Below are 24,680 nucleotides of genomic sequence, written 5' to 3'. Positions count from 1 at the left end.
TTTATTATTTCCCTTCTAATTGACTTTACCGAAAGAACCAAGAAGATGAATCCCTGCAGTCACGAAAGCTTTAAATCGAAACTCGAGGCTTGCAACGTTACATTAGAACTTACTTCGGCGGGCGCGGCAGCCTGAAACGACTGCACAAATCTACGCCTCGACCTAAAAGTTGATGTATCCCGCCACACACAGCCTGCATGTCACGTGATTACATCTTGGTATGATAATTGGTTGTTTACCCTTCTATCTGGCAACAAAACTGACACCTTTTTTACAAGGAGTCATGTTTGCATAGACCACAATACCTGCAGTCGTAATGCAAACAAAAAACACACAACTCTGATAATGTATGTGCACTGTCCTTGAAGTTGATTGGTCCACACCCGAGACAGCTTTCCTTAGAGCCTAGTCTCACATGGTGTTGGACCAGATGACGCCAAAAGGCGCACAACTCAAAGACAACGCACCATCAGAGTATGAGAGCTCGGGGTAAAGCATTGACACCATTGGAACCTCATTCGCCAGTAGCAAAATATGATAATTGTTTTTTACCCTTTTATCTGGCAACAAAACTGAACTTTTTTTTACAAGGAGTCATGTTTGCGTAGACCACAATACCTGCAGTCGTAATGCAAACAAAAAACATAACTCTGATCATTTATGCACTGTCCTTGAAGTTGATTGGTCCACACTAGTCTCACATGGGTTGGACCAGATGACACCAAAAGGTGCCTTTTGGCGTCATCTGGTCCAACACCATGTGAGACTAGGCTCTAAGGAAAAGCTGTCTCGGGTGTGAACCAATCAACTTCAAGGACAGTGCGTACATTATCAGAGTTGTGTTTTTTGTTTGCATTACGACTGCAGGTATTGTGGTCAATGCATGACTCCTCGTAAAAAAGGTGTCAGTTTTGTTGCCAGATAGAAGGGTAAAAAAACCAATTATCATATTTTTTTACTGGCAAATCAGGTTCCAATGGTACATTTTGGCACGTGATTAAACGTCCCCGGGCGCAGAATATCCCCGACTACGCCACTGTCCACCGCCGCCCTGCCATCAGCAGGCGGTCCTCGCCGCCCGCCGTGGGGTGGCGGCACCACCGGCTGCACCACCACCGGCTGTGGCACCGGGCCCTCGGCGTCCGGTAGCGCACCACCACCACGGTGATGTTGTCGGGGCAGCCGCGGTAGAAGGCCTGCAGCGCCACGCTCTTGGCCCCGAGGTGCGGCTCTCCGAGTCGCTCGCCCACGAAGGCGACGGCCTCCTGGCTGCCGAAGGCGTCCCACAGGCCGTCGCTGGCCATGAGCAGGAAGCGAGGCCTCGTGGCGCGCAGGGTCCACCGCAGTGACGTCCGGCTCGGCCGTCACGACGCCCATGCGCTTGAGCGGGAAGTCGCCGAGCGAGCGAGACATGGCCAGCACGCCCTGCACGCGCCACGAGCCGTTGTAGCTGATGAAGCCGCCTGGGGGGGGGGTGTGGGGGGGGGGGAGACGTGGTGAGACGTGGGGGGAGGGGGGGGAGACGTGGTGAGACGTGGGGGGGAGAGAGACGTGGGGGGGAGAGAGGGAGAGACGTGGGGGGAGAGAGAGGGAGAGAGACGTGGTGAGACGTGGGGGGGAGAGAGAGGGAGAGTCGTGGGGGGAGAGAGAGGGAGAGAGACGTGGTGAGACGTGGGGGGGAGAGAGAGGGAGAGAGACGTGGTGAGACGTGGGGGGAGAGAGAGGGAGAGTCGTGGGGGGGAGGAGAGAGGGAGAGAGACGTGGTGAGACGTGGGGGGGAGAGAGGGAGAGAGACGTGGTGAGACGTGGGGGGAGAGAGAGGGAGAGTCGTGGGGGGAGAGAGAGGGAGAGAGACGTGGTGAGACGTGGGGGGAGAGAGAGGGAGAGTCGTGGGGGGAGAGAGAGGGAGAGAGACGTGGTGAGACGTGGGGGGAGAGAGAGGGAGAGTCGTGGGGGGAGAGAGAGGGAGAGAGACGTGGTGAGACGTGGGGGGAGAGAGACGTGGTGAGACGTGGGGGGAGAGAGAGGGAGAGAGACGTGGTGAGACGTGGGGGGAGAGAGAGGGAGAGTCGTGGGGGGAGAGAGAGGGAGAGAGACGTGGTGAGACGTGGGGGGAGAGAGAGGGAGAGAGACGTGGTGAGACGTGGGGGGAGAGAGACGTGGTGAGACGTGGGGGGAGAGAGAGGGAGAGAGACGTGGTGAGACGTGGGGGGAGAGAGAGGGAGAGTCGTGGGGGGGAGAGAGAGGGAGAGAGACGTGGTGAGACGTGGGGGGAGAGAGAGGGAGAGAGACGTGGTGAGACGTGGGGGGAGAGAGAGGGAGAGTCGTGGGGGAGAGAGAGGGAGAGAGACGTGGTGAGACGTGGGGGGAGAGAGAGGGAGAGAGACGTGGTGAGACGTGGGGGGAGAGAGAGGGAGAGAGACGTGGTGAGACGTGGGGGGAGAGAGAGGGAGAGTCGTGGGGGGAGAGAGAGGGAGAGAGACGTGGGTGAGACGTGGGGGGGAGAGAGAGGGAGAGAGACGTGGTGAGACGTGGGGGGAGAGAGAGGGGAGAGTCGTGGGGGGAGAGAGAGGGAGAGAGACGTGGTGAGACGTGGGGGGAGAGAGAGGGAGAGAGACGTGGTGAGACGTGGGGGGGAGAGAGAGGGAGAGAGACGTGGTGAGACGTGGGGGGAGAGAGAGGGAGAGTCGTGGGGGGAGAGAGAGGGAGAGAGACGTGGTGAGACGTGGGGGGGAGAGAGGGAGAGAGACGTGGTGAGACGTGGGGGGAGAGAGAGGGAGAGTCGTGGGGGGAGAGAGAGGGAGAGAGACGTGGTGAGACGTGGGGGGAGAGAGAGGGAGAGAGACGTGGTGAGACGTGGGGGGAGAGTCGTGGGGGGAGAGGGAGAGTCGTGGGGGGAGAGCGAGACATGGCCAGCACGCCCTGCACGCGCCACGAGCCGGTGTAGCTGATGAAGCCGCCTGGGGGGGGAGAGGGGGGGGGAGAGAGACGTGGGGGGAGAGAGGGAGAGATGTGTGTGGTACACTGTGTGTGGTACACTGTGTGTGGTACACTGTGTGTGGTACACTGTGTGTGGTACACTGTGTGTGGTACACTGTGTGTGGTATACTGTGTGTGGTATACTGTGTGTGGTACACTGTGTGTGGTACACTGTGTGTGGTATACTGTGTGTGGTACACTGTGTGTGGTACACTGTGTGTGGTACACTGTGTGTGGTACACTGTGTGTGGTATACTGTGTGTGGTACACTGTGTGTGGTACACTGTGTGTGTACACTGTGTGTGGTATACTGTGTGTGGTACACTGTGTGTGGTACACTGTGTGTGGTATACTGTGTGTGGTACACTGTGTGTGGTACACTGTGTGTGGTATACTGTGTGAGGTATACTGTGTGTGGTATACTGTGTGTGGTACACTGTGTGTGGTATACTGTGTGAGTTACACTGTGTGTGGTACACTGTGTGTGGTACACTGTGTGTGGTACACTGTGTGTGGTATACTGTGTGTGGTACACTGTGTGTGGTATACTGTGTGTGGTATACTGTGTGAGTTACACTGTGTGTGGTATACTGTGTGTGGTACACTGTGTGTGGTACACTGTGTGTGGTATACTGTGTGAGGTATACTGTGTGAGGTACACTGTGTGTGGTATACTGTGTGTGGTACACTGTGTGTGGTACACTGTGTGTGGTATACTGTGTGTGGTATACTGTGTGTGGTACACTGTGTGTGGTATACTGTGTGTGGTACACTGTGTGTGGTATACTGTGTGTGGTATACTGTGTGTGGTATACTGTGTGTGGTACACTGTGTGTGGTATACTGTGTGTGGTACACTGTGTGTGGTATACTGTGTGTGGTACACTGTGTGTGGGTATACTGTGTGTGGTACACTGTGTGTGGTATACTGTGTGTGGTACACTGTGTGTGGTATACTGTGTGTGGTATACTGTGTGTGGTATACTGTGTGTGGTACACTGTGTGTGGTACACTGTGTGTGGTATACTGTGTGTGGTATACTGTGTGTGGTATACTGTGAGTTACACTGTGTGTGGTATACTGTGTGTGGTACACTGTGTGTGGTACACTGTGTGTGGTATACTGTGTGTGGTATACTGTGTGTGGTATACTGTGTGTGGTACACTGTGTGTGGTATACTGTGTGAGGTACACTGTGTGTGGTATACTGTGTGTGGTACACTGTGTGTGGTACACTGTGTGTGGTACACTGTGTGTGGTATACTGTGTGTGGTACACTGTGTGTGGTACACTGTGTGTGGTATACTGTGTGTGGTACACTGTGTGTGTTACACTGTGTGTGGTACACTGTGTGTGGTACACTGTGTGTGGTATACTGTGTGTGGTATACTGTGTGTGTTACACTGTGTGTGGTACACTGTGTGTGGTACACTGTGTGTGGTACACTGTGTGTGGTATACTGTGTGTGGTATACTGTGTGTGGTACACTGTGTGTGTTACACTGTGTGTGGTACACTGTGTGTGGTACACTGTGTGTGGTATACTGTGTGTGGTATACTGTGTGAGTTACACTGTGTGTGTTACACTGTGTGTGGTACACTGTGTGTGGTACACTGTGTGTGGTACACTGTGTGTGGTACACTGTGTGTGGTATACTGTGTGTGGTATACTGTGTGTGGTACACTGTGTGTGGTACACTGTGTGTGGTACACTGTGTGTGGTACACTGTGTGTGGTACACTGTGTGTGGTATACTGTGTGTGGTACACTGTGTGTGGTATACTGTGTGTGGTACACTGTGTGTGGTATACTGTGTGTGGTACACTGTGTGTGGTATACTGTGTGTGGTACACTGTGTGAGTTACACTGTGTGTGTTACACTGTGTGTGGTACACTGTGTGTGGTACACTGTGTGTGGTATACTGTGTGTGTTACACTGTGTGTGGTACACTGTGTGTGGTACACTGTGTGTGGTACACTGTGTGTGGTATACTGTGTGAGTTACACTGTGTGTGGTACACTGTGTGTGGTACACTGTGTGTGGTACACTGTGTGTGTTACACTGTGTGTGTTACACTGTGTGTGGTACACTGTGTGTGGTACACTGTGTGTGGTACACTGTGTGTGGTATACTGTGTGTGGTATACTGTGTGTGTTACACTGTGTGTGGTACACTGTGTGTGGTATACTGTGTGTGTTACACTGTGTGTGGTACACTGTGTGTGGTACACTGTGTGTGGTATACTGTGTGTGGTATACTGTGTGTGTTACACTGTGTGTGGTACACTGTGTGTGGTATACTGTGTGTGTTACACTGTGTGTGGTACACTGTGTGTGGTACACTGTGTGTGGTACACTGTGTGTGGTATACTGTGTGTGGTATACTGTGTGTGGTATACTGTGTGTGTTACACTGTGTGTGTTACACTGTGTGTGGTACACTGTGTGTGGTACACTGTGTGTGGTATACTGTGTGTGGTATACTGTGTGTGGTACACTGTGTGTGTTACACTGTGTGTGGTACACTGTGTGTGGTACACTGTGTGTGGTACACTGTGTGTGTTACACTGTGTGTGGTACACTGTGTGTGGTACACTGTGTGTGGTATACTGTGTGTGGTATACTGTGTGTGGTACACTGTGTGTGTTACACTGTGTGTGGTACACTGTGTGTGGTATACTGTGTGTGGTACACTGTGTGTGTTACACTGTGTGTGGTACACTGTGTGTGGTACACTGTGTGTGGTATACTGTGTGTGGTATACTGTGTGTGGTACACTGTGTGTGGTACACTGTGTGTGTTACACTGTGTGTGTTACACTGTGTGTGGTACACTGTGTGTGGTACACTGTGTGTGGTACACTGTGTGTGGTATACTGTGTGTGGTATACTGTGTGTGTTACACTGTGTGTGGTACACTGTGTGTGGTATACTGTGTGAGTTACACTGTGTGTGGTACACTGTGTGTGGTACACTGTGTGTGGTACACTGTGTGTGGTATACTGTGTGTGTTACACTGTGTGTGGTACACTGTGTGTGGTATACTGTGTGTGGTACACTGTGTGTGGTATACTGTGTGTGGTATACTGTGTGTGGTACACTGTGTGTGTTACACTGTGTGTGGTACACTGTGTGTGGTATACTGTGTGTGGTATACTGTGTGTGTTACACTGTGTGTGGTACACTGTGTGTGTTACACTGTGTGTGGTACACTGTGTGTGGTACACTGTGTGTGGTACACTGTGTGTGTTATACTGTGTGTGGTACACTGTGTGTGGTATACTGTGTGTGGTATACTGTGTGTGGTATACTGTGTGTGGTATACTGTGTGTGGTACACTGTGTGTGGTACACTGTGTGTGGTATACTGTGTGTGGTACACTGTGTGTGGTACACTGTGTGTGGTATACTGTGTGTGGTACACTGTGTGTGGTATACTGTGTGTGGTACACTGTGTGTGGTATACTGTGTGTGGTACACTGTGTGTGGTACACTGTGTGTGGTACACTGTGTGTGGTATACTGTGTGTGGTATACTGTGTGTGGTACACTGTGTGTGGTACACTGTGTGTGGTATACTGTGTGTGGTATACTGTGTGTGGTACACTGTGTGTGGTATACTGTGTGTGGTATACTGTGTGTGGTACACTGTGTGTGGTATACTGTGTGTGGTACACTGTGTGTGGTACACTGTGTGTGGTATACTGTGTGTGGTACACTGTGTGTGGTACACTGTGTGTGGTACACTGTGTGTGGTATACTGTGTGTGGTATACTGTGTGTGGTATACTGTGTGAGTTACACTGTGTGTGGTATACTGTGTGGTATACTGTGTGTGGTATACTGTGTGTGTTACACCGTGTGTGGTACACTGTGCGGTACACTGTGCGTTACACCGTGTGCGTTACACTGTGTGTGTTACACTGTGTGTGGTATACTGTGTTTACACTGTGCGTGGTATACTGTGTTACACTGTGCGGTACACCGCGTGCGGTACACTGCGTTACACTGTGTGTTACACCGTGTGTGTTACACTGTGTGTTACACCGTGTGTGTTACACCGTGTGTGTTACACTGTGCGTTACACCGTGTGTGTTACACTGTGCGTTACACCGTGTGTGTTACACTGTGTGTGTTACACTGTGTGTGGTATACTGTGTTACACTGTGCGTGGTATACTGTGTTACACTGTGCGGTACACCGCGTGCGGTACACTGCGTTACACTGTGTGTTACACCGTGTGTGTTACACTGTGCGTTACACCGTGTGCGTTACACCGTGTGTGTTACACCGTGTGTGTTACACTGTGCGTTACACCGTGTGTGTTACACTGTGCGTTACACCGTGTGTGTTACACTGTGCGTTACACCGTGTGTGTTACACTGTGTGTGTTACACTGTGCGGTTACACCGTGTGCGTTACACCGTGTGCGTTACACCGTGTGTGTTACACTGTGCGTTACACCGTGTGTGTTACACTGTGCGTTACACCGTGTGTGTTACACTGTGTGTGTTACACTGTGCGTTACACCGTGTGCGTTACACCGTGTGTGTTACACTGTGCGTTACACCGTGTGCGTTACACCGTGTGTGTTACACTGTGCGTTACACCGTGTGTGTTACACTGTGTGTGTTACACTGTGCGTTACACCGTGTGCGTTACACCGTGTGTGTTACACTGTGCGTTACACCGTGTGTGTTACACTGTGTGTGTTACACTGTGCGTTACACCGTGTGCGTTACACCGTGTGTGTTACACTGTGCGTTACACCGTGTGTCGTTACACCGTGTGTGTTACACTGTGTGTTACACTGTGCGGTACACTGTGCGTTACACCGTGTGTGTTACACTGTGTGTGTTACACTGTGCGGTTACACTGTGCGTTACACCGTGTGTGTTACACGTGTGTGTTACACTGTGCGGTACACTGTGCGTTACACCGTGTGTGTTACACTGTGTGTGTTACACTGTGTGCGTTACACCGTGTGTGTTACACTGTGTGTTTACACTGTGTGTCGTTACACCGTGTGTGTTACACTGTGCGTTACACCGTGTGTGTTACACTGTGCGTTACACCGTGTGTTACACTGTGCGTTACACCGTGTGTTACACTGTGCGTTACACCGTGTGTGTTACACTGTGTGTGTTACACTGTGTGTGTTACACTGTGTGTGTTACACCGTGTGTTACACCTGTGTGTTACACTGTGTGTGTTACACTGTGTGTTACACTGTGTGTGTTACACTGTGTGTGTTACACTGTGTGTTACACCGTGTGTTACACCGTGTGTTACACTGTGTGTGTTACACTGTGTGTTACACTGTGTGTGTTACACTGTGTGTGTTACACTGTGTGTGTTACACTGTGTGTGTTACACTGTGTGTGTTACACTGTGTGTGTTACACGTGTGTGTTACACTGTGTGTGTTACACTGTGTGTTACACCGTGTGTGTTACACTGTGTGTTACACTGTGTGTGTTACACTGTGTGTGTTACACTGTGTGTTACACTGTGTGTGTTACACTGTGTGTGTTACACTGTGTGTTACACTGTGTGTTACACTGTGTGTTACACTGTGTGTTACACTGTGTGTTTACACTGTGTGTGTTACACTGTGTGTATTACACTGTGTGTGTTACACCGTGTGTGTTACACTGTGTGTTACACTGTGTGTGTTACACTGTGTGTTACACTGTGTGTGTTACACTGTGTGTGTACACTGTGTGTGTTACACTGTGTGTTACACAGTGTGTTACACTGTGTGTTACACTGTGTGTGTTACACTGTGTGTTACACCGTGTGTGTTACCTGTGTGTGTTACACTGTGTGTGTTACACTGTGTGTGTTACACTGTGTGTTACACTGTGTGTGTTACACTGTGTGTGTTACACTGTGTGTGTTACACTGTGTGTTACACTGTGTGTGTTACACTGTGTGTGTTACACTGTGTGTGTTACACTGTGTGCGTTACACTGTGTGTGTTACACTGTGTGTTACACTGTGTGTTACACTGTGTGTGTTACACTGTGTGTGTTACACTGTGTGTTACACTGTGTGTGTTACACTGTGTGTGTTACACTGTGTGTGTTACACTGTGTGTTACACTGTGTGTGTTACACTGTGTGTGTTACACCGTGTGTGTTACACTGTGTGTTACACTGTGTGTTACACCGTGTGTGTTACACCGTGTGTTACACCGTGTGTGTTACACCGTGTGTGTTACACTGTGTGTGTTACACTGTGTGTTACACTGTGTGTGTTACACTGTGTGTGTTACACTGTGTGTGTTACACTGTGTGTTACACTGTGTGTTACACCGTGTGTGTTACACCGTGTGTGTTACACTGTGTGTTACACTGTGTGTTACACTGTGTGTGTTACACTGTGTGTTACACTGTGTGTTACACTGTGTGTGTTACACTGTGTGTGTTACACCGTGTGTTACACTGTGTGTGTTACACTGTGTGTGTTACACTGTGTGTTACACTGTGTGTGTTACACTGTGTGTTACACCGTGTGTGTTACACCGTGTGTGTTACACTGTGTGTGTTACACTGTGTGTTACACTGTGTGTTACACCGTGTGTGTTACACCGTGTGTGTTACACTGTGCGTGTTACACTGTGTGTTACACTGTGTGTGTTACACTGTGTGTTACACTGTGTGTTACACCGTGTGTGTTACACCGTGTGTGTTACACTGTGTGTGTTACACTGTGTGTTACACTGTGTGTGTTACACTGTGTGTTACACTGTGTGTTACACCGTGTGTGTTACACCGTGTGTGTTACACTGTGCGTGTTACACTGTGTGTTACACTGTGTGTTACACTGTGTGTGTTACACTGTGTGTTACACCGTGTGTGTTACACCGTGTGTGTTACACCGTGTGTGTTACACTGTGTGTTACACCGTGTGTGTTACACCGTGTGTGTTACACCGTGTGTGTTACACTGTGTGTTACACCGTGTGTGTTACACTGTGTGTGTTACACCGTGTGTGTTACACCGTGTGTGTTACACCGTGTGTGTTACACTGTGTGTGTTACACTGTGCGTTACACCGTGTGTGTTACACTGTGTGTGTTACACTGTGTGTGTTACACTGTGTGTGTTACACCGTGTGTGTTACACCGTGTGTGTTACACCGTGTGTGTTACACTGTGTGTGTTACACCGTGTGTGTTACACCGTGTGTGTTACACTGTGTGTGTTACACTGTGTGTTACACTGTGTGTTACACTGTGTGTTACACTGTGTGTGTTACACTGTGTGTTACACTGTGTGTTACACTGTGTGTGTTACACTGTGTGTTACACTGTGTGTTACACTGTGTGTTACACTGTGTGCGTTACACCGTGTGTGTTACACTGTGTGTTACACTGTGTGTGTTACACTGTGTGTGTTACACTGTGTGTTACACTGTGTGTTACACTGTGTGTGTTACACTGTGTGTGTTACACTGTGTGTTACACTGTGTGTGTTACACTGTGTGTTACACTGTGTGTTACACTGTGTGTTACACTGTGTGTATTACACTGTGTGTGTTACACTGTGTGTGTTACACTGTGTGTGTTACACTGTGTGTGTTACACTGTGTGTGTTACACTGTGTGTGTTACACCGTGTGTGTTACACCGTGTGTGTTACACTGTGTGTGTTACACTGTGCGTTACACCGTGTGTGTTACACTGTGTGTGTTACACTGTGTGTTACACTGTGTGTATTACACTGTGTGTGTTACACTGTGTGCGTTACACCGTGTGTGTTACACTGTGTGTGTTACACTGTGTGTTACACCGTGTGTGTTACACTGTGTGTTACACCGTGTGTGTTACACTGTGTGTTACACCGTGTGTGTTACACTGTGTGTGTTACACCGTGTGTGTTACACTGTGTGTTACACCGTGTGTGTTACACCGTGTGTGTTACACTGTGTGTGTTACACTGTGTGTGTTACACTGTGTGTGTTACACTGTGTGTGGTACACCGTGTGTGTTACACTGTGTGTGTTACACCGTGTGTGTTACACTGTGTGTGTTACACTGTGTGTGTTACACTGTGTGTGTTACACTGTGTGTTACACTGTGTGTGTTACACTGTGTGTGTTACACTGTGTGTGTTACACTGTGTGTGTTACACTGTGCGTTACACCGTGTGTGTTACACCGTGTGTGTTACACTGTGTGTGTTACACTGTGTGTGTTACACTGTGTGTTACACTGTGTGTTACACTGTGTGTGTTACACTGTGTGTGTTACACTGTGTGTTACACTGTGTGTTACACTGTGTGTGTTACACTGTGTGTGTTACACTGTGTGTGTTACACTGTGTGTTACACTGTGTGTGTTACACTGTGTGTGTTACACTGTGTGTTACACTGTGTGTTACACTGTGTGTTACACTGTGTGTGTTACACTGTGTGTGTTACACTGTGTGTTACACTGTGTGTTACACCGTGTGTGTTACACCGTGTGTGTTACACCGTGTGTGTTACACTGTGTGTGGTACACTGTGTGTGTTACACTGTGTGTGTTACACTGTGTGTGGTACACTGTGTGTGTTACACTGTGTGTGGTACACTGTGTGTGTTACACTGTGTGTGTTACACTGTGTGTGTTACACTGTGTGTGTTACACTGTGTGTGTTACACTGTGTGTTACACTGTGTGTTACACTGTGTGTGTTACACTGTGTGTGTTACACTGTGTGTGTTACACTGTGTGTTACACTGTGTGTGTTACACTGTGTGTTACACTGTGTGTGTTACACTGTGTGTGTTACACTGTGTGTGTTACACTGTGTGTGTTACACTGTGTGTTACACTGTGTGTGTTACACTGTGTGTGTTACACTGTGTGTGTTACACTGTGTGTGTTACACTGTGTGTGTTACACTGTGTGTGTTACACTGTGTGTTACACTGTGTGTGTTACACTGTGTGTTACACTGTGTGTGTTACACTGTGTGTGTTACACTGTGTGTGTTACACTGTGTGTTACACTGTGTGTGTTACACTGTGTGTTACACTGTGTGTTACACTGTGTGTGTTACACTGTGTGTGTTACACTGTGTGTGTTACACTGTGTGTGTTACACTGTGTGCGTTACACTGTGTGCGTTACACTGTGTGCGTTACACTGTGTGCGTTACACTGTGTGTGTTACACTGTGTGCGTTACACTGTGTGTGTTACACTGTGTGTGTTACACTGTGTGTTACACTGTGTGTGTTACACTGTGTGCGTTACACTGTGTGTGTTACACTGTGTGTGTTACACTGTGTGCGTTACACCGTGTGTGTTACACTGTGTGTGTTACACTGTGTGCGTTACACTGTGTGTTACACTGTGTGTTACACTGTGTGTTACACTGTGTGTGTTACACTGTGTGTGTTACACTGTGTGTGTTACACTGTGTGTGTTACACTGTGTGCGTTACACCGTGTGTGTTACACTGTGTGTGTTACACTGTGTGTTACACTGTGTGTGTTACACTGTGTGTGTTACACCGTGTGTGTTACACTGTGTGTGTTACACTGTGTGCGTTACACTGTGTGTTACACTGTGTGTTACACTGTGTGTTACACTGTGTGTGTTACACTGTGTGTTACACTGTGTGTGTTACACTGTGTGTGTTACACTGTGTGCGTTACACCGTGTGCGTTACACTGTGTGCGTTACACTGTGTGTGTTACACTGTGTGTGGTACACCGTGTGTGTTACACTGTGTGTGTTACACTGTGTGCGTTACACCGTGTGTGTTACACTGTGTGTGTTACACTGTGTGTTACACCGTGTGTGTTACACTGTGTGTTACACCGTGTGTGTTACACTGTGTGTTACACCGTGTGTGTTACACTGTGTGTGTTACACCGTGTGTGTTACACTGTGTGTTACACCGTGTGTGTTACACCGTGTGTGTTACACTGTGTGTGTTACACTGTGTGTGTTACACTGTGTGTGTTACACTGTGTGTGGTACACCGTGTGTGTTACACTGTGTGTGTTACACCGTGTGTGTTACACTGTGTGTGTTACACTGTGTGTGTTACACTGTGTGTTACACTGTGTGTTACACTGTGTGTGTTACACTGTGTGTGTTACACTGTGTGTGTTACACTGTGTGTGTTACACTGTGCGTTACACCGTGTGTGTTACACCGTGTGTGTTACACTGTGTGTGTTACACTGTGTGTGTTACACTGTGTGTTACACTGTGTGTTACACTGTGTGTGTTACACTGTGTGTGTTACACTGTGTGTTACACTGTGTGTTACACTGTGTGTGTTACACTGTGTGTGTTACACTGTGTGTGTTACACTGTGTGTTACACTGTGTGTGTTACACTGTGTGTGTTACACTGTGTGTTACACTGTGTGTTACACTGTGTGTTACACTGTGTGTGTTACACTGTGTGTGTTACACTGTGTGTTACACTGTGTGTTACACCGTGTGTGTTACACCGTGTGTGTTACACCGTGTGTGTTACACTGTGTGTGGTACACTGTGTGTGTTACACTGTGTGTGTTACACTGTGTGTGGTACACTGTGTGTGTTACACTGTGTGTGGTACACTGTGTGTGTTACACTGTGTGTGTTACACTGTGTGTGTTACACTGTGTGTGTTACACTGTGTGTGTTACACTGTGTGTTACACTGTGTGTGTTACACTGTGTGTTACACTGTGTGTGTTACACTGTGTGTGTTACACTGTGTGTGTTACACTGTGTGTTACACTGTGTGTGTTACACTGTGTGTTACACTGTGTGTGTTACACTGTGTGTGTTACACTGTGTGTGTTACACTGTGTGTGTTACACTGTGTGTTACACTGTGTGTGTTACACTGTGTGTGTTACACTGTGTGTGTTACACTGTGTGTGTTACACTGTGTGTGTTACACTGTGTGTGTTACACTGTGTGTTACACTGTGTGTGTTACACTGTGTGTTACACTGTGTGTGTTACACTGTGTGTGTTACACTGTGTGTGTTACACTGTGTGTGTTACACTGTGTGTTACACTGTGTGTGTTACACTGTGTGTTACACTGTGTGTTACACTGTGTGTGTTACACTGTGTGTGTTACACTGTGTGTGTTACACTGTGTGTGTTACACTGTGTGCGTTACACTGTGTGCGTTACACTGTGTGCGTTACACTGTGTGTGTTACACTGTGTGTGTTACACTGTGTGCGTTACACTGTGTGTGTTACACTGTGTGTGTTACACTGTGTGTTACACTGTGTGTGTTACACTGTGTGCGTTACACTGTGTGTGTTACACTGTGTGTGTTACACTGTGTGCGTTACACCGTGTGTGTTACACTGTGTGTGTTACACTGTGTGCGTTACACTGTGTGTTACACTGTGTGTTACACTGTGTGTGTTACACTGTGTGTGTTACACTGTGTGTGTTACACTGTGTGCGTTACACCGTGTGTGTTACACTGTGTGTGTTACACTGTGTGTTACACTGTGTGTGTTACACTGTGTGTGTTACACCGTGTGTGTTACACTGTGTGTGTTACACTGTGTGCGTTACACTGTGTGTTACACTGTGTGTTACACTGTGTGTTACACTGTGTGTGTTACACTGTGTGTTACACTGTGTGTGTTACACTGTGTGTGTTACACTGTGTGCGTTACACCGTGTGCGTTACACTGTGTGCGTTACACTGTGTGTGTTACACTGTGTGTGTTACACTGTGTGCGTTACACCGTGTGTGTTACACTGTGTGTGTTACACTGTGTGCGTTACACTGTGTGTGTTACACTGTGTGTGTTACACTGTGCGTTACACTGTGTGAGTTACACCGTGTGTGTTACACTGTGTGCGTTACACCGTGTGTGTTACACTGTGTGTGTTACACTGTGTGTGTTACACTGTGTGCGTTACACCGTGTGTGTTACACTGTGTGTGTTACACTGTGTGTGTTACACTGTGTGTGTTACACTGTGCGTTACACCGTGTGTGTTACACTGTGTGTGTTACACTGTGCGTTACACTGTGTGAGTTACACTGTGTGTGTTACACTGTGTGTGTTACACTGTGTGTGTTACACTGTGCATTACACCGTGTGTGTTACACTGTGTGTGTTACACTGTGTGTGTTACACTGTGTGTGTTACACTGTGTGTGTTACACTGTGTGTTACACTGTGTGTGTTACACTGTGTGTGTTACACTGTGTGTGTTACACTGTGTGTTACACCGTGTGTGTTACACCGTGTGTGTTACACCGTGTGTGTTACACTGTGTGTGTTACACTGTGTGTGTTACACTGTGTGTGTTACACTGTGTGTGTTACACTGTGTGTGTTACACTGTGTGTGTTACACTGTGTGTGTTACACTGTGTGTTACACCGTGTGTGTTACACTGTGTGTATTACACTGTGTGTGTTACACCGTGTGTGTTACACTGTGTGTGTTACACCGTGTGTGTTACACCGTGTGTGTTACACTGTGTGTGTTACACTGTGTGTTACACTGTGTGTGTTACACTGTGTGTTACACTGTGTGTGTTACACCGTGTGTGTTACACTGTGTGTGTTACACTGTGTGTTACACTGTGTGTTACACTGTGTGTGTTACACTGTGTGTGTTACACTGTGTGTTACACTGTGTGTGTTACACTGTGTGTGTTACACTGTGTGTGTTACACTGTGTGTGTTACACTGTGTGTGTTACACTGTGTGTGTTACACTGTGTGTTACACTGTGTGTTACACTGTGTGTGTTACACTGTGTGTTACACTGTGCGTTACACTGTGTGTGTTACACCGTGTGTGTTACACTGTGTGTGTTACACCGTGTGTGTTACACCGTGTGTGTTACACTGTGTGTGTTACACCGTGTGTGTTACACTGTGTGTGTTACACTGTGTGTTACACCGTGTGTGTTACACTGTGTGTGTTACACTGTGTGTGTTACACCGTGTGTGTTACACTGTGTGTGTTACACTGTGTGTGTTACACCGTGTGTGTTACACCGTGTGTGTTACACTGTGCGTTACACCGTGTGTGTTACACTGTGTGTGTTACACTGTGTGTGTTACACCGTGTGTGTTACACTGTGTGTGTTACACTGTGTGTTACACTGTGTGTGTTACACTGTGTGTGTTACACTGTGTGTGTTACACTGTGTGTGTTACACTGTGTGTGGTACACTGTGTGTGTTACACTGTGTGTGTTACACTGTGTGTGTTACACTGTGTGTGTTACACCGTGTGTGTTACACCGTGTGTGTTACACTGTGTGTGTTACACTGTGTGTTACACTGTGTGTGTTACACTGTGTGTGTTACACTGTGTGTGTTACACTGTGTGTGTTACACTGTGTGTTACACTGTGTGTGTTACACTGTGTGTGTTACACTGTGTGCGTTACACTGTGTGCGTTACACTGTGTGTGTTACACTGTGTGTGTTACACTGTGTGTGTTACACTGTGTGTGTTACACTGTGTGTTACACTGTGTGTTACACTGTGTGTGTTAAACTGTGTGTGTTACACTGTGTGTTACACTGTGTGTTACACTGTGTGTGTTACACTGTGTGTGTTACACTGTGTGTTACACTGTGTGTGTTACACTGTGTGTTACACTGTGTGTGTTACACTGTGTGTGTTACACTGTGTGTGTTACACCGTGTGTTACACTGTGTGTTACACTGTGTGTGTTACACTGTGTGTGTTACACTGTGTGTTACACCGTGTGTTACACTGTGTGTTACACTGTGTGTTACACTGTGTGTTACACTGTGTGTTACACTGTGTGTTACACTGTGTGTTACACTGTGTGTGTTACACCGTGTGTTACACTGTGTGTTACACCGTGTGTTACACTGTGTGTTACACTGTGTGTTACACTGTGTGTGTTACACTGTGTGTGTTACACTGTGTGTTACACTGTGTGTTACACTGTGTGCGTTACACTGTGTGTTACACTGTGTGTTACACTGTGTGTTACACTGTGTGTTACACTGTGTGTTACACTGTGTGTTACACTGTGTGTGTTACACTGTGTGTTACACTGTGTGTTACACCGTGTGTTACACTGTGTGTTACACTGTGTGTTACACTGTGTGTGTTACACTGTGTGTGTTACACTGTGTGTGTTACACTGTGTGTGTTACACTGTGTGTTACACTGTGTGTGTTACACTGTGTGTGTTACACTGTGTGTGGTACACTGTGTGTTACACTGTGTGTGTTACACTGTGTGTGTTACACTGTGTGTGTTACACCGTGTGTTACACTGTGTGTGTTACACTGTGTGTGTTACACTGTGTGTTACACCGTGTGTGTTACACTGTGTGTGTTACACTGTGTGTTACACTGTGCGTGTTACACTGTGTGTGTTACACTGTGCGGTACACTGTGTGTGTTACACCGTGTGTGTTACACCGTGTGTGTTACACTGTGTGTGTTACACTGTGTGTGTTACACTGTGTGTGTTACACTGTGTGTGTTACACTGTGTGTTACACTGTGTGTGTTACACTGTGTGTTACACTGTGTGTGTTACACTGTGTGTGTTACACTGTGTGCGTTACACTGTGTGTGTTACACTGTGTGTGGTACACTGTGTGTGTTACACTGTGTGTGTTACACTGTGTGTGTTACACTGTGTGTTACACTGTGTGTGTTACACTGTGTGTGTTACACTGTGTGTGTTACACTGTGTGTGTTACACTGTGTGTGTTACACTGTGTGTGTTACACTGTGTGCGTTACACTGTGTGCGTTACACTGTGTGTGTTACACTGTGTGTGTTACACTGTGTGTGTTACACTGTGTGTGTTACACTGTGTGTGTTACACTGTGTGTTACACTGTGTGTGTTACACTGTGTGTGTTACACTGTGTGTTACACTGTGTGTGTTACACTGTGTGCGTTACACTGTGTGTGTTACACTGTGTGTGGTACACTGTGTGTTACACTGTGTGTGTTACACTGTGTGTGTTACACTGTGTGTGTTACACTGTGTGTTACACTGTGCGTGTTACACTGTGCGTGTTACACTGTGTGTGTTACACTGTGTGTGTTACACTGTGTGCGTTACACTGTGTATGTTACACTGTGTGTGTTACACTGTGTGTGTTACACTGTGTGTTACACTGTGTGTGTTACACTGTGTGTGTTACACTGTGTGTGTTACACTGTGTGTGTTACACTGTGTGTGTTACACTGTGTGTGTTACACTGTGTGTGTTACACTGTGTGTGTTACACTGTGTGTATTACACTGTGTGTTACACCGTGTGTGTTACACTGTGTGTGTTACACCGTGTGTGTTACACCGTGTGTGTTACACTGTGTGTGTTACACTGTGTGTTACACTGTGTGTGTTACACTGTGTGTATTACACTGTGTGTTACACCGTGTGTGTTACACTGTGTGTGTTACACCGTGTGCGTTACACCGTGTGTGTTACACTGTGTGTATTACACTGTGTGTTACACCGTGTGTGTTACACTGTGTGTATTACACTGTGTGTTACACTGTGTGTGTTACACTGTGTGTGTTACACTGTGTGTGTTACACTGTGTGTGTTACACTGTGTGTTACACTGTGTGTGTTACACTGTGTGTGTTACACTGTGTGTGTTACACTGTGTGTGTTACACTGTGTGTGTTACACTGTGTGCGTTACACTGTGTGTGTTACACCGTGTGTGTTACACTGTGCGTTACACTGTGTGTGTTACACCGTGTGTGTTACACTGTGTGTGTTACACCGTGTGTGTTACACCGTGTGTGTTACACTGTGTGTGTTACACTGTGTGTGTTACACTGTGTGTGTTACACTGTGTGTTACACTGTGTGTGTTACACTGTGTGTTACACTGTGTGTGTTACACTGTGTGTGTTACACTGTGTGTTACACTGTGTGTGTTACACTGTGTGTTACACTGTGTGTGTTACACTGTGTGTGTTACACTGTGTGTTACACTGTGTGTGTTACACTGTGTGTGTTACACTGTGTGTGTTACACTGTGTGTTACACTGTGTGTGTTACACTGCGTGTTACACTGTGTGTGTTACACTGTGTGTTACACTGTGTGTGTTACACTGTGTGTGTTACACTGTGTGTGTTACACTGTGTGTTACACTGTGTGTGTTACACCGTGTGTGTTACACTGTGTGTTACACTGTGTGTTACACTGTGTGTGTTACACTGTGTGTTACACTGTGTGTGTTACACTGTGTGTGTTACACTGTGTGTTACACTGTGTGTGTTACACTGTGTGTGTTACACTGTGTGTGTTACACTGTGTGTTACACTGTGTGTGTTACACCGTGTGTGTTACACTGTGTGTTACACTGTGTGTTACACTGTGTGTGTTACACTGTGTGTTACACTGTGTGTGTTACACTGTGTGTGTTACACTGTGTGTTACACTGTGTGTTACACTGTGTGTGTTACACTGTGTGTGTTACACTGTGTGTTACACTGTGTGTGTTACACTGTATGTGTTACACTGTGCGTGTTACACTGTGTGTGTTACACTGTGTGTTACACTGTGTGTGTTACACTGCGTGTTACACTGTGTGTGTTACACTGTGTGTTACACTGTGTGTGTTACACTGTGTGTGTTACACTGTGCGTGTTACACTGTGTGTGTTACACTGTGTGTGTTACACTGTGTGTGTTACACTGTGCGGTACACTGTGTGTGTTACACCGTGTGTGTTACACCGTGTGTGTTACACTGTGTGTGTTACACTGTGTGTGTTACACTGTGTGTGTTACACTGTGTGTTACACTGTGTGTGTTACACTGTGTGTGTTACACTGTGTGTGTTACACTGTGTGTGTTACACCGTGTGTGTTACACCGTGTGTGTTACACTGTGCGTTACACTGTGTGTGTTACACTGTGTGAGTTACACTGTGTGTGTTACACTGTGTGTGTTACACTGTGTGTGTTACACTGTGTGTTACACTGTGTGTGTTACACTGTGTGCGTTACACTGTGTGTGTTACACTGTGTGTGTTACACTGTGTGTTACACCGTGTGTGTTACACTGTGTGTGTTACACTGTGTGTGTTACACTGTGTGTGTTACACTGTGTGTGTTACACTGTGTGTGGTACACTGTGTGTGTTACACTGTGTGTGTTACACTGTGTGTGTTACACTGTGTGTTACACTGTGTGTTACACCGTGTGTGTTACACTGTGTGTGTTACACTGTGTGTTACACTGTGTGTGTTACACTGTGTGTGTTACACTGTGTGTGTTACACTGTGTGTGTTACACCGTGTGTGTTACACCGTGTGTGTTACACTGTGTGTGTTACACTGTGTGCGTTACACTGTGTGCGTTACACTGTGTGTGTTACACTGTGTGTGTTACACTGTGTGTGTTACACTGTGTGTGTTACACCGTGTGTGTTACACCGTGTGTGTTACACCGTGTGTGTTACACTGTGTGTGTTACACTGTGTGTGTTACACTGTGTGTGTTACACCGTGTGTGTTACACCGTGTGTGTTACACTGTGTGTGTTACACTGTGTGTGTTACACCGTGTGTGTTACACTGTGTGTGTTACACTGTGTGTTACACTGTGTGTGTTACACTGTGTGTGTTACACCGTGTGCGTTACACTGTGTGTGTTACACCGTGTGTGTTACACTGTGAGTTACACTGTGTGTGTTACACTGTGTGTGTTACACTGTGTGTGTTACACTGTGTGTGTTACACCGTGTGTGTTACACTGTGTGTGTTACACTGTGTGTGTTACACCGTGTGTGTTACACTGTGGGTGTTACACTGTGTGTTACATTGTGTGTGTTAAACTGTGTGTGTTACACTGTGTGTGTTACACTGTGTGTGTTACACTGTGAGTTACACAGTGTGTGTACACTGTGCGTTACACCGTGTGTGTTACACTGTGCGTTACACAGTGTGTGGTACACTGTGCGTTACACCGTGTGTGTTACACCGTGTGCGTTACACTGTGCGTTACACCGTGTGTGTTACACCGTGTGTGTTACACTGTGTGTGGTACACTGTGCGTTACACCGTGTGTGTTACACTGTGTGTGTTACACTGTGTGCGTTACACTGTGTGTGTTACACTGTGTGTGTTACACCGTGTGTGTTACACTGTGTGTGGTACACTGTGCGTTACACCGTGTGTGTTACACCGTGTGTGTTACACTGTGTGTGGTACACTGTGCGTTACACCGTGTGTGTTACACCGTGTGTGTTACACTGTGTGTGGTACACTGTGCGTTACACCGTGTGTTACACCGTGTGTGTTACACTGTGTGTGGTACACTGTGCGTTACACCGTGTGTTACACCGTGTGTGTTACACCGTGTGTGTTACACTGTGCGTTACACCGTGTGTGTTACACCGTGTGTGTTACACTGTGCGTTACACCGTGTGTGTTACACCGTGTGTGGTACACTGTGCGTTACACCGTGTGTGTTACACCGTGTGCGTTACACTGTGCGTTACACTGTGTGCGTTACACTGTGCGTTACACCGTGTGTGTTACACCGTGTGTGTTACACTGTGCGTTACACCGTGTGTGTTACACTGTGCGTTACACCGTGTGTTACACCGTGTGTGTTACACTGTGTGTGGTACACTGTGCGTTACACCGTGCGTTACACCGTGTGTGTTACAACCGTGTGTGTTACACTGTGTGTGGTACACTGTGCGTTACACCGTGTGTTACACCGTGTGTGTTACACCGTGTGTGTTACACTGTGTGTGGTACACTGTGCGTTACACCGTGTGTTACACCGTGTGTGTTACACCGTGTGTGTTACACTGTGCGTTACACCGTGTGCGTTACACCGTGTGTGTTACACTGTGCGTTACACCGTGTGTGTTACACTGTGTGTTACACCGTGTGTGTTACACCGAGTGCGTTACACCGAGTGCGTTACACCGCGTGCGGTACACTGCGTTACAATGTGCGTTACACCGTGTGTGTTACACTGTGTGTTACACCGTGTGTGTTACACCGAGTGCGTTACACCGCGTGCGGTACACCGCGTGCGGTACACTGCGTTACACTGTGCGTTACACCGAGTGCGGTACACCGCGTGCGGTACACCGAGTGGTCGTTACACCGAGTGCGTTACACAGAGTGCGTTACACCGAGTGCGTTACACCGCGTGCGGTACACCGAGTGCGTTACACCGAGTGCGTTACCCCGCGTGCGGTACACTGCGTGCGGCGTGCGCACCGGCGCGCTTGATGCGCTGGCGCTCCTTGAGCTGGTGCGGCTTGTGGTCGTGGGAGAGCGCGACGGCGCTGCCCTGCGCGTCGCACAGCACGGCGCGAGAGTCGCCCACGTTGGCCACGTAGAGTCGCCCCGCCGACTCCACCGCCAGCACGCACGTGGTGCCTGCACGCAGAGAGACACGCCGCGCGGGAGGGGAGACCAGGGGAGACACGCGGGAGATGAGGGGACATGGGGAGATACGGGGAGACACGGGGAGACGTGGGGAGACGTGGGGAGACATGGGGAGACACGGGAGATGAGGGGAGACACGGGGAGACATGGGGAGACACGGGGAGACGTGGGGAGACATGGGGAGACACGGGGAGACGCGGGGAGATGAGGGGAGACACGGGGAGACACGGGGAGACAGGGGGAGATATGGGGAGACGCGGGGAGATGAGGGGAGACACGGGGAGACACGAGGACACGTGGAGGCAGATACGGGCACCAGGGGGCACCAGCTGCGCTGCAGCAGCAGCCAGTGAACTCTGAACTCTGGCGGTGAACTCAGGCGGTGAACTCTGGCGGGGAACTCAGGCGGTGAACTCAGTCAGTGAACTCTGAACTCTGGCGGTGAACTCTGGCGGTGAACTCTGGCGGTGAACTCTGAACTCTGGCGGTGACCTCTGAACTCTGGCGGTGAACTCTGCTCACCGGCTTCGTTGCCCGCGGGCCCCAGCGTCTCCATGAGCTCCACCTCTGTGCGCCGCACGGCGTCACGCAGCGCCGCCTCTACGTCCGCTCCGTCTCCCTCCGCCAGGCGCCGCCGCAAGTAGTCCGGCAGTCGCCGCTTCACGTACTCCGCCGCCGCCTAGCGGGGGGTGCGCAACGGCCGGGGTAACCGCAGGGACCTCGAGACTCAACACTGAGACTCAACACTGAGACTCAACACTGCCCCATAGACTCAACACTGCCCCATAGACTCAACACTGCCCCATAGACTCAACACACATAGACTCAACACTGAGACTCAACACTGCCCCATAGACTCAACACTGCCCCATAGACTCAACACTGCCCCATAGACTCAACACTGAGACTCAACACTGCCCCATAGACTCAACACTGAGACTCAACACTGCCCCATAGACTCAACACTGCCCCGTAGACTCAACACTGAGACTCAACACTGCCCCATAGACTCAACACTGAGACTCAACACTGCCCCATAGACTCAACACTGCCCCGTAGACTCAACACTGAGACTCAACACTGCCCCGTAGACTCAACACTGCCCCGTAGACTCAACACTGAGACTCAACACTGCACCGTAGACTCAACACTGCACCATAGACTCAACACTGCACCATAGACTCAACACTGCACCATTGACTCAACACTGCACCATAGACTCAACACTGCACCATTGACTCAACACTGCACCATTGACTCAACACTGCCCATAGACTCAACACCGCCCATAGACTCAACACTGCACCATAGACTCAACACTGCACCATTGACTCAACACTGCACCATAGACTCAACACTGCCCATAGACTCAACACTGCACCATAGACTCAACACTGCCCATAGACTCAACACTACACCATAGACTCAACACTGCCCATAGACTCAACACTACACCATAGACTCAACACTGCCCCATAGACTCAACACTGCACCATAGACTCAACACTGCACCATAGACTCAACACTGCACCATAGACTCAACACTGCCCATAGACTCAACACTGCCCATAGACTCAACACTGCACCATAGACTCAACACTGCACCATAGACTCAACACTGCAGACTCAACATTGCACCATAGATTCAACACTGCACCATAGACTCAACACTGCAGACTCAACACTGCAGACTCAACACTGCACCATAGACTCAACACTGCCCATAGACTCAAAACTGCACCATAGACTCAACACTGCACCATAGACTCAACACTGCACCATAGACTCAACACTGCCCATAGACTCAACACTGCCCATAGACTCAACACTGCCCCACAGACTCAACACTGCACCATAGACTCAACACTGCACCATAGACTCAACACTGCCCATAGACTCAACACTGCCCATAGACTCAACACTGCCCCATAGACTCAACACTGCCCCATAGACTCAACACTGCCCCATAGACTCAACACTGAGACTCAACACTGCCCCATAGACTCAACACTGAGACTCAACACTGCCCCATAGACTCAACACTGCCCCGTAGACTCAACACTGAGACTCAACACTGCCCCATAGACTCAACACTGCCCCATAGACTCAACACTGCCCCATAGACTCAACACTGCCCCATAGACTCAACACACATAGACTCAACACTGAGACTCAACACTGCCCCATAGACTCAACACTGCCCCATAGACTCAACACTGCCCCATAGACTCAACACTGAGACTCAACACTGCCCCATAGACTCAACACTGCCCCGTAGACTCAACACTGCCCCATAGACTCAACACTGCCCGTAGACTCAAAACTGAGACTCAACACTGCCCCATAGACTCAACACTGAGACTCAACA

At 48.4% G+C, this 24,680-nt stretch overlaps 1 protein-coding gene across 1 annotated transcript; it reads right to left on the bottom strand.

Annotated features, from left to right (window-relative positions):
* On the bottom strand, positions 1-22,557 carry LOC144739189 (protein phosphatase 1L-like). Its single transcript, XM_078622162.1, is given in 3 exon segments — positions 1-1,334; positions 1,336-1,463; positions 22,142-22,557. Coding segments are annotated over 3 exon segments (783 nt in total). The 5' UTR covers positions 22,491-22,557; the 3' UTR covers positions 1-1,028.
* Between the last annotated feature and the right edge of the window lie 2,123 nt (positions 22,558-24,680).

Source organism: Lampetra planeri, unplaced genomic scaffold (assembly GCF_965212315.1).
Source record: "Lampetra planeri unplaced genomic scaffold, kcLamPlan1.2.h2 scaffold_1360, whole genome shotgun sequence".
Classification (NCBI taxonomy): Eukaryota; Metazoa; Chordata; class Hyperoartia; order Petromyzontiformes; family Petromyzontidae; genus Lampetra; species Lampetra planeri.
The sequence above is the reverse complement of the archived record's forward strand: the minus strand, read 5'-3'. Positions and strand labels throughout refer to the sequence as shown.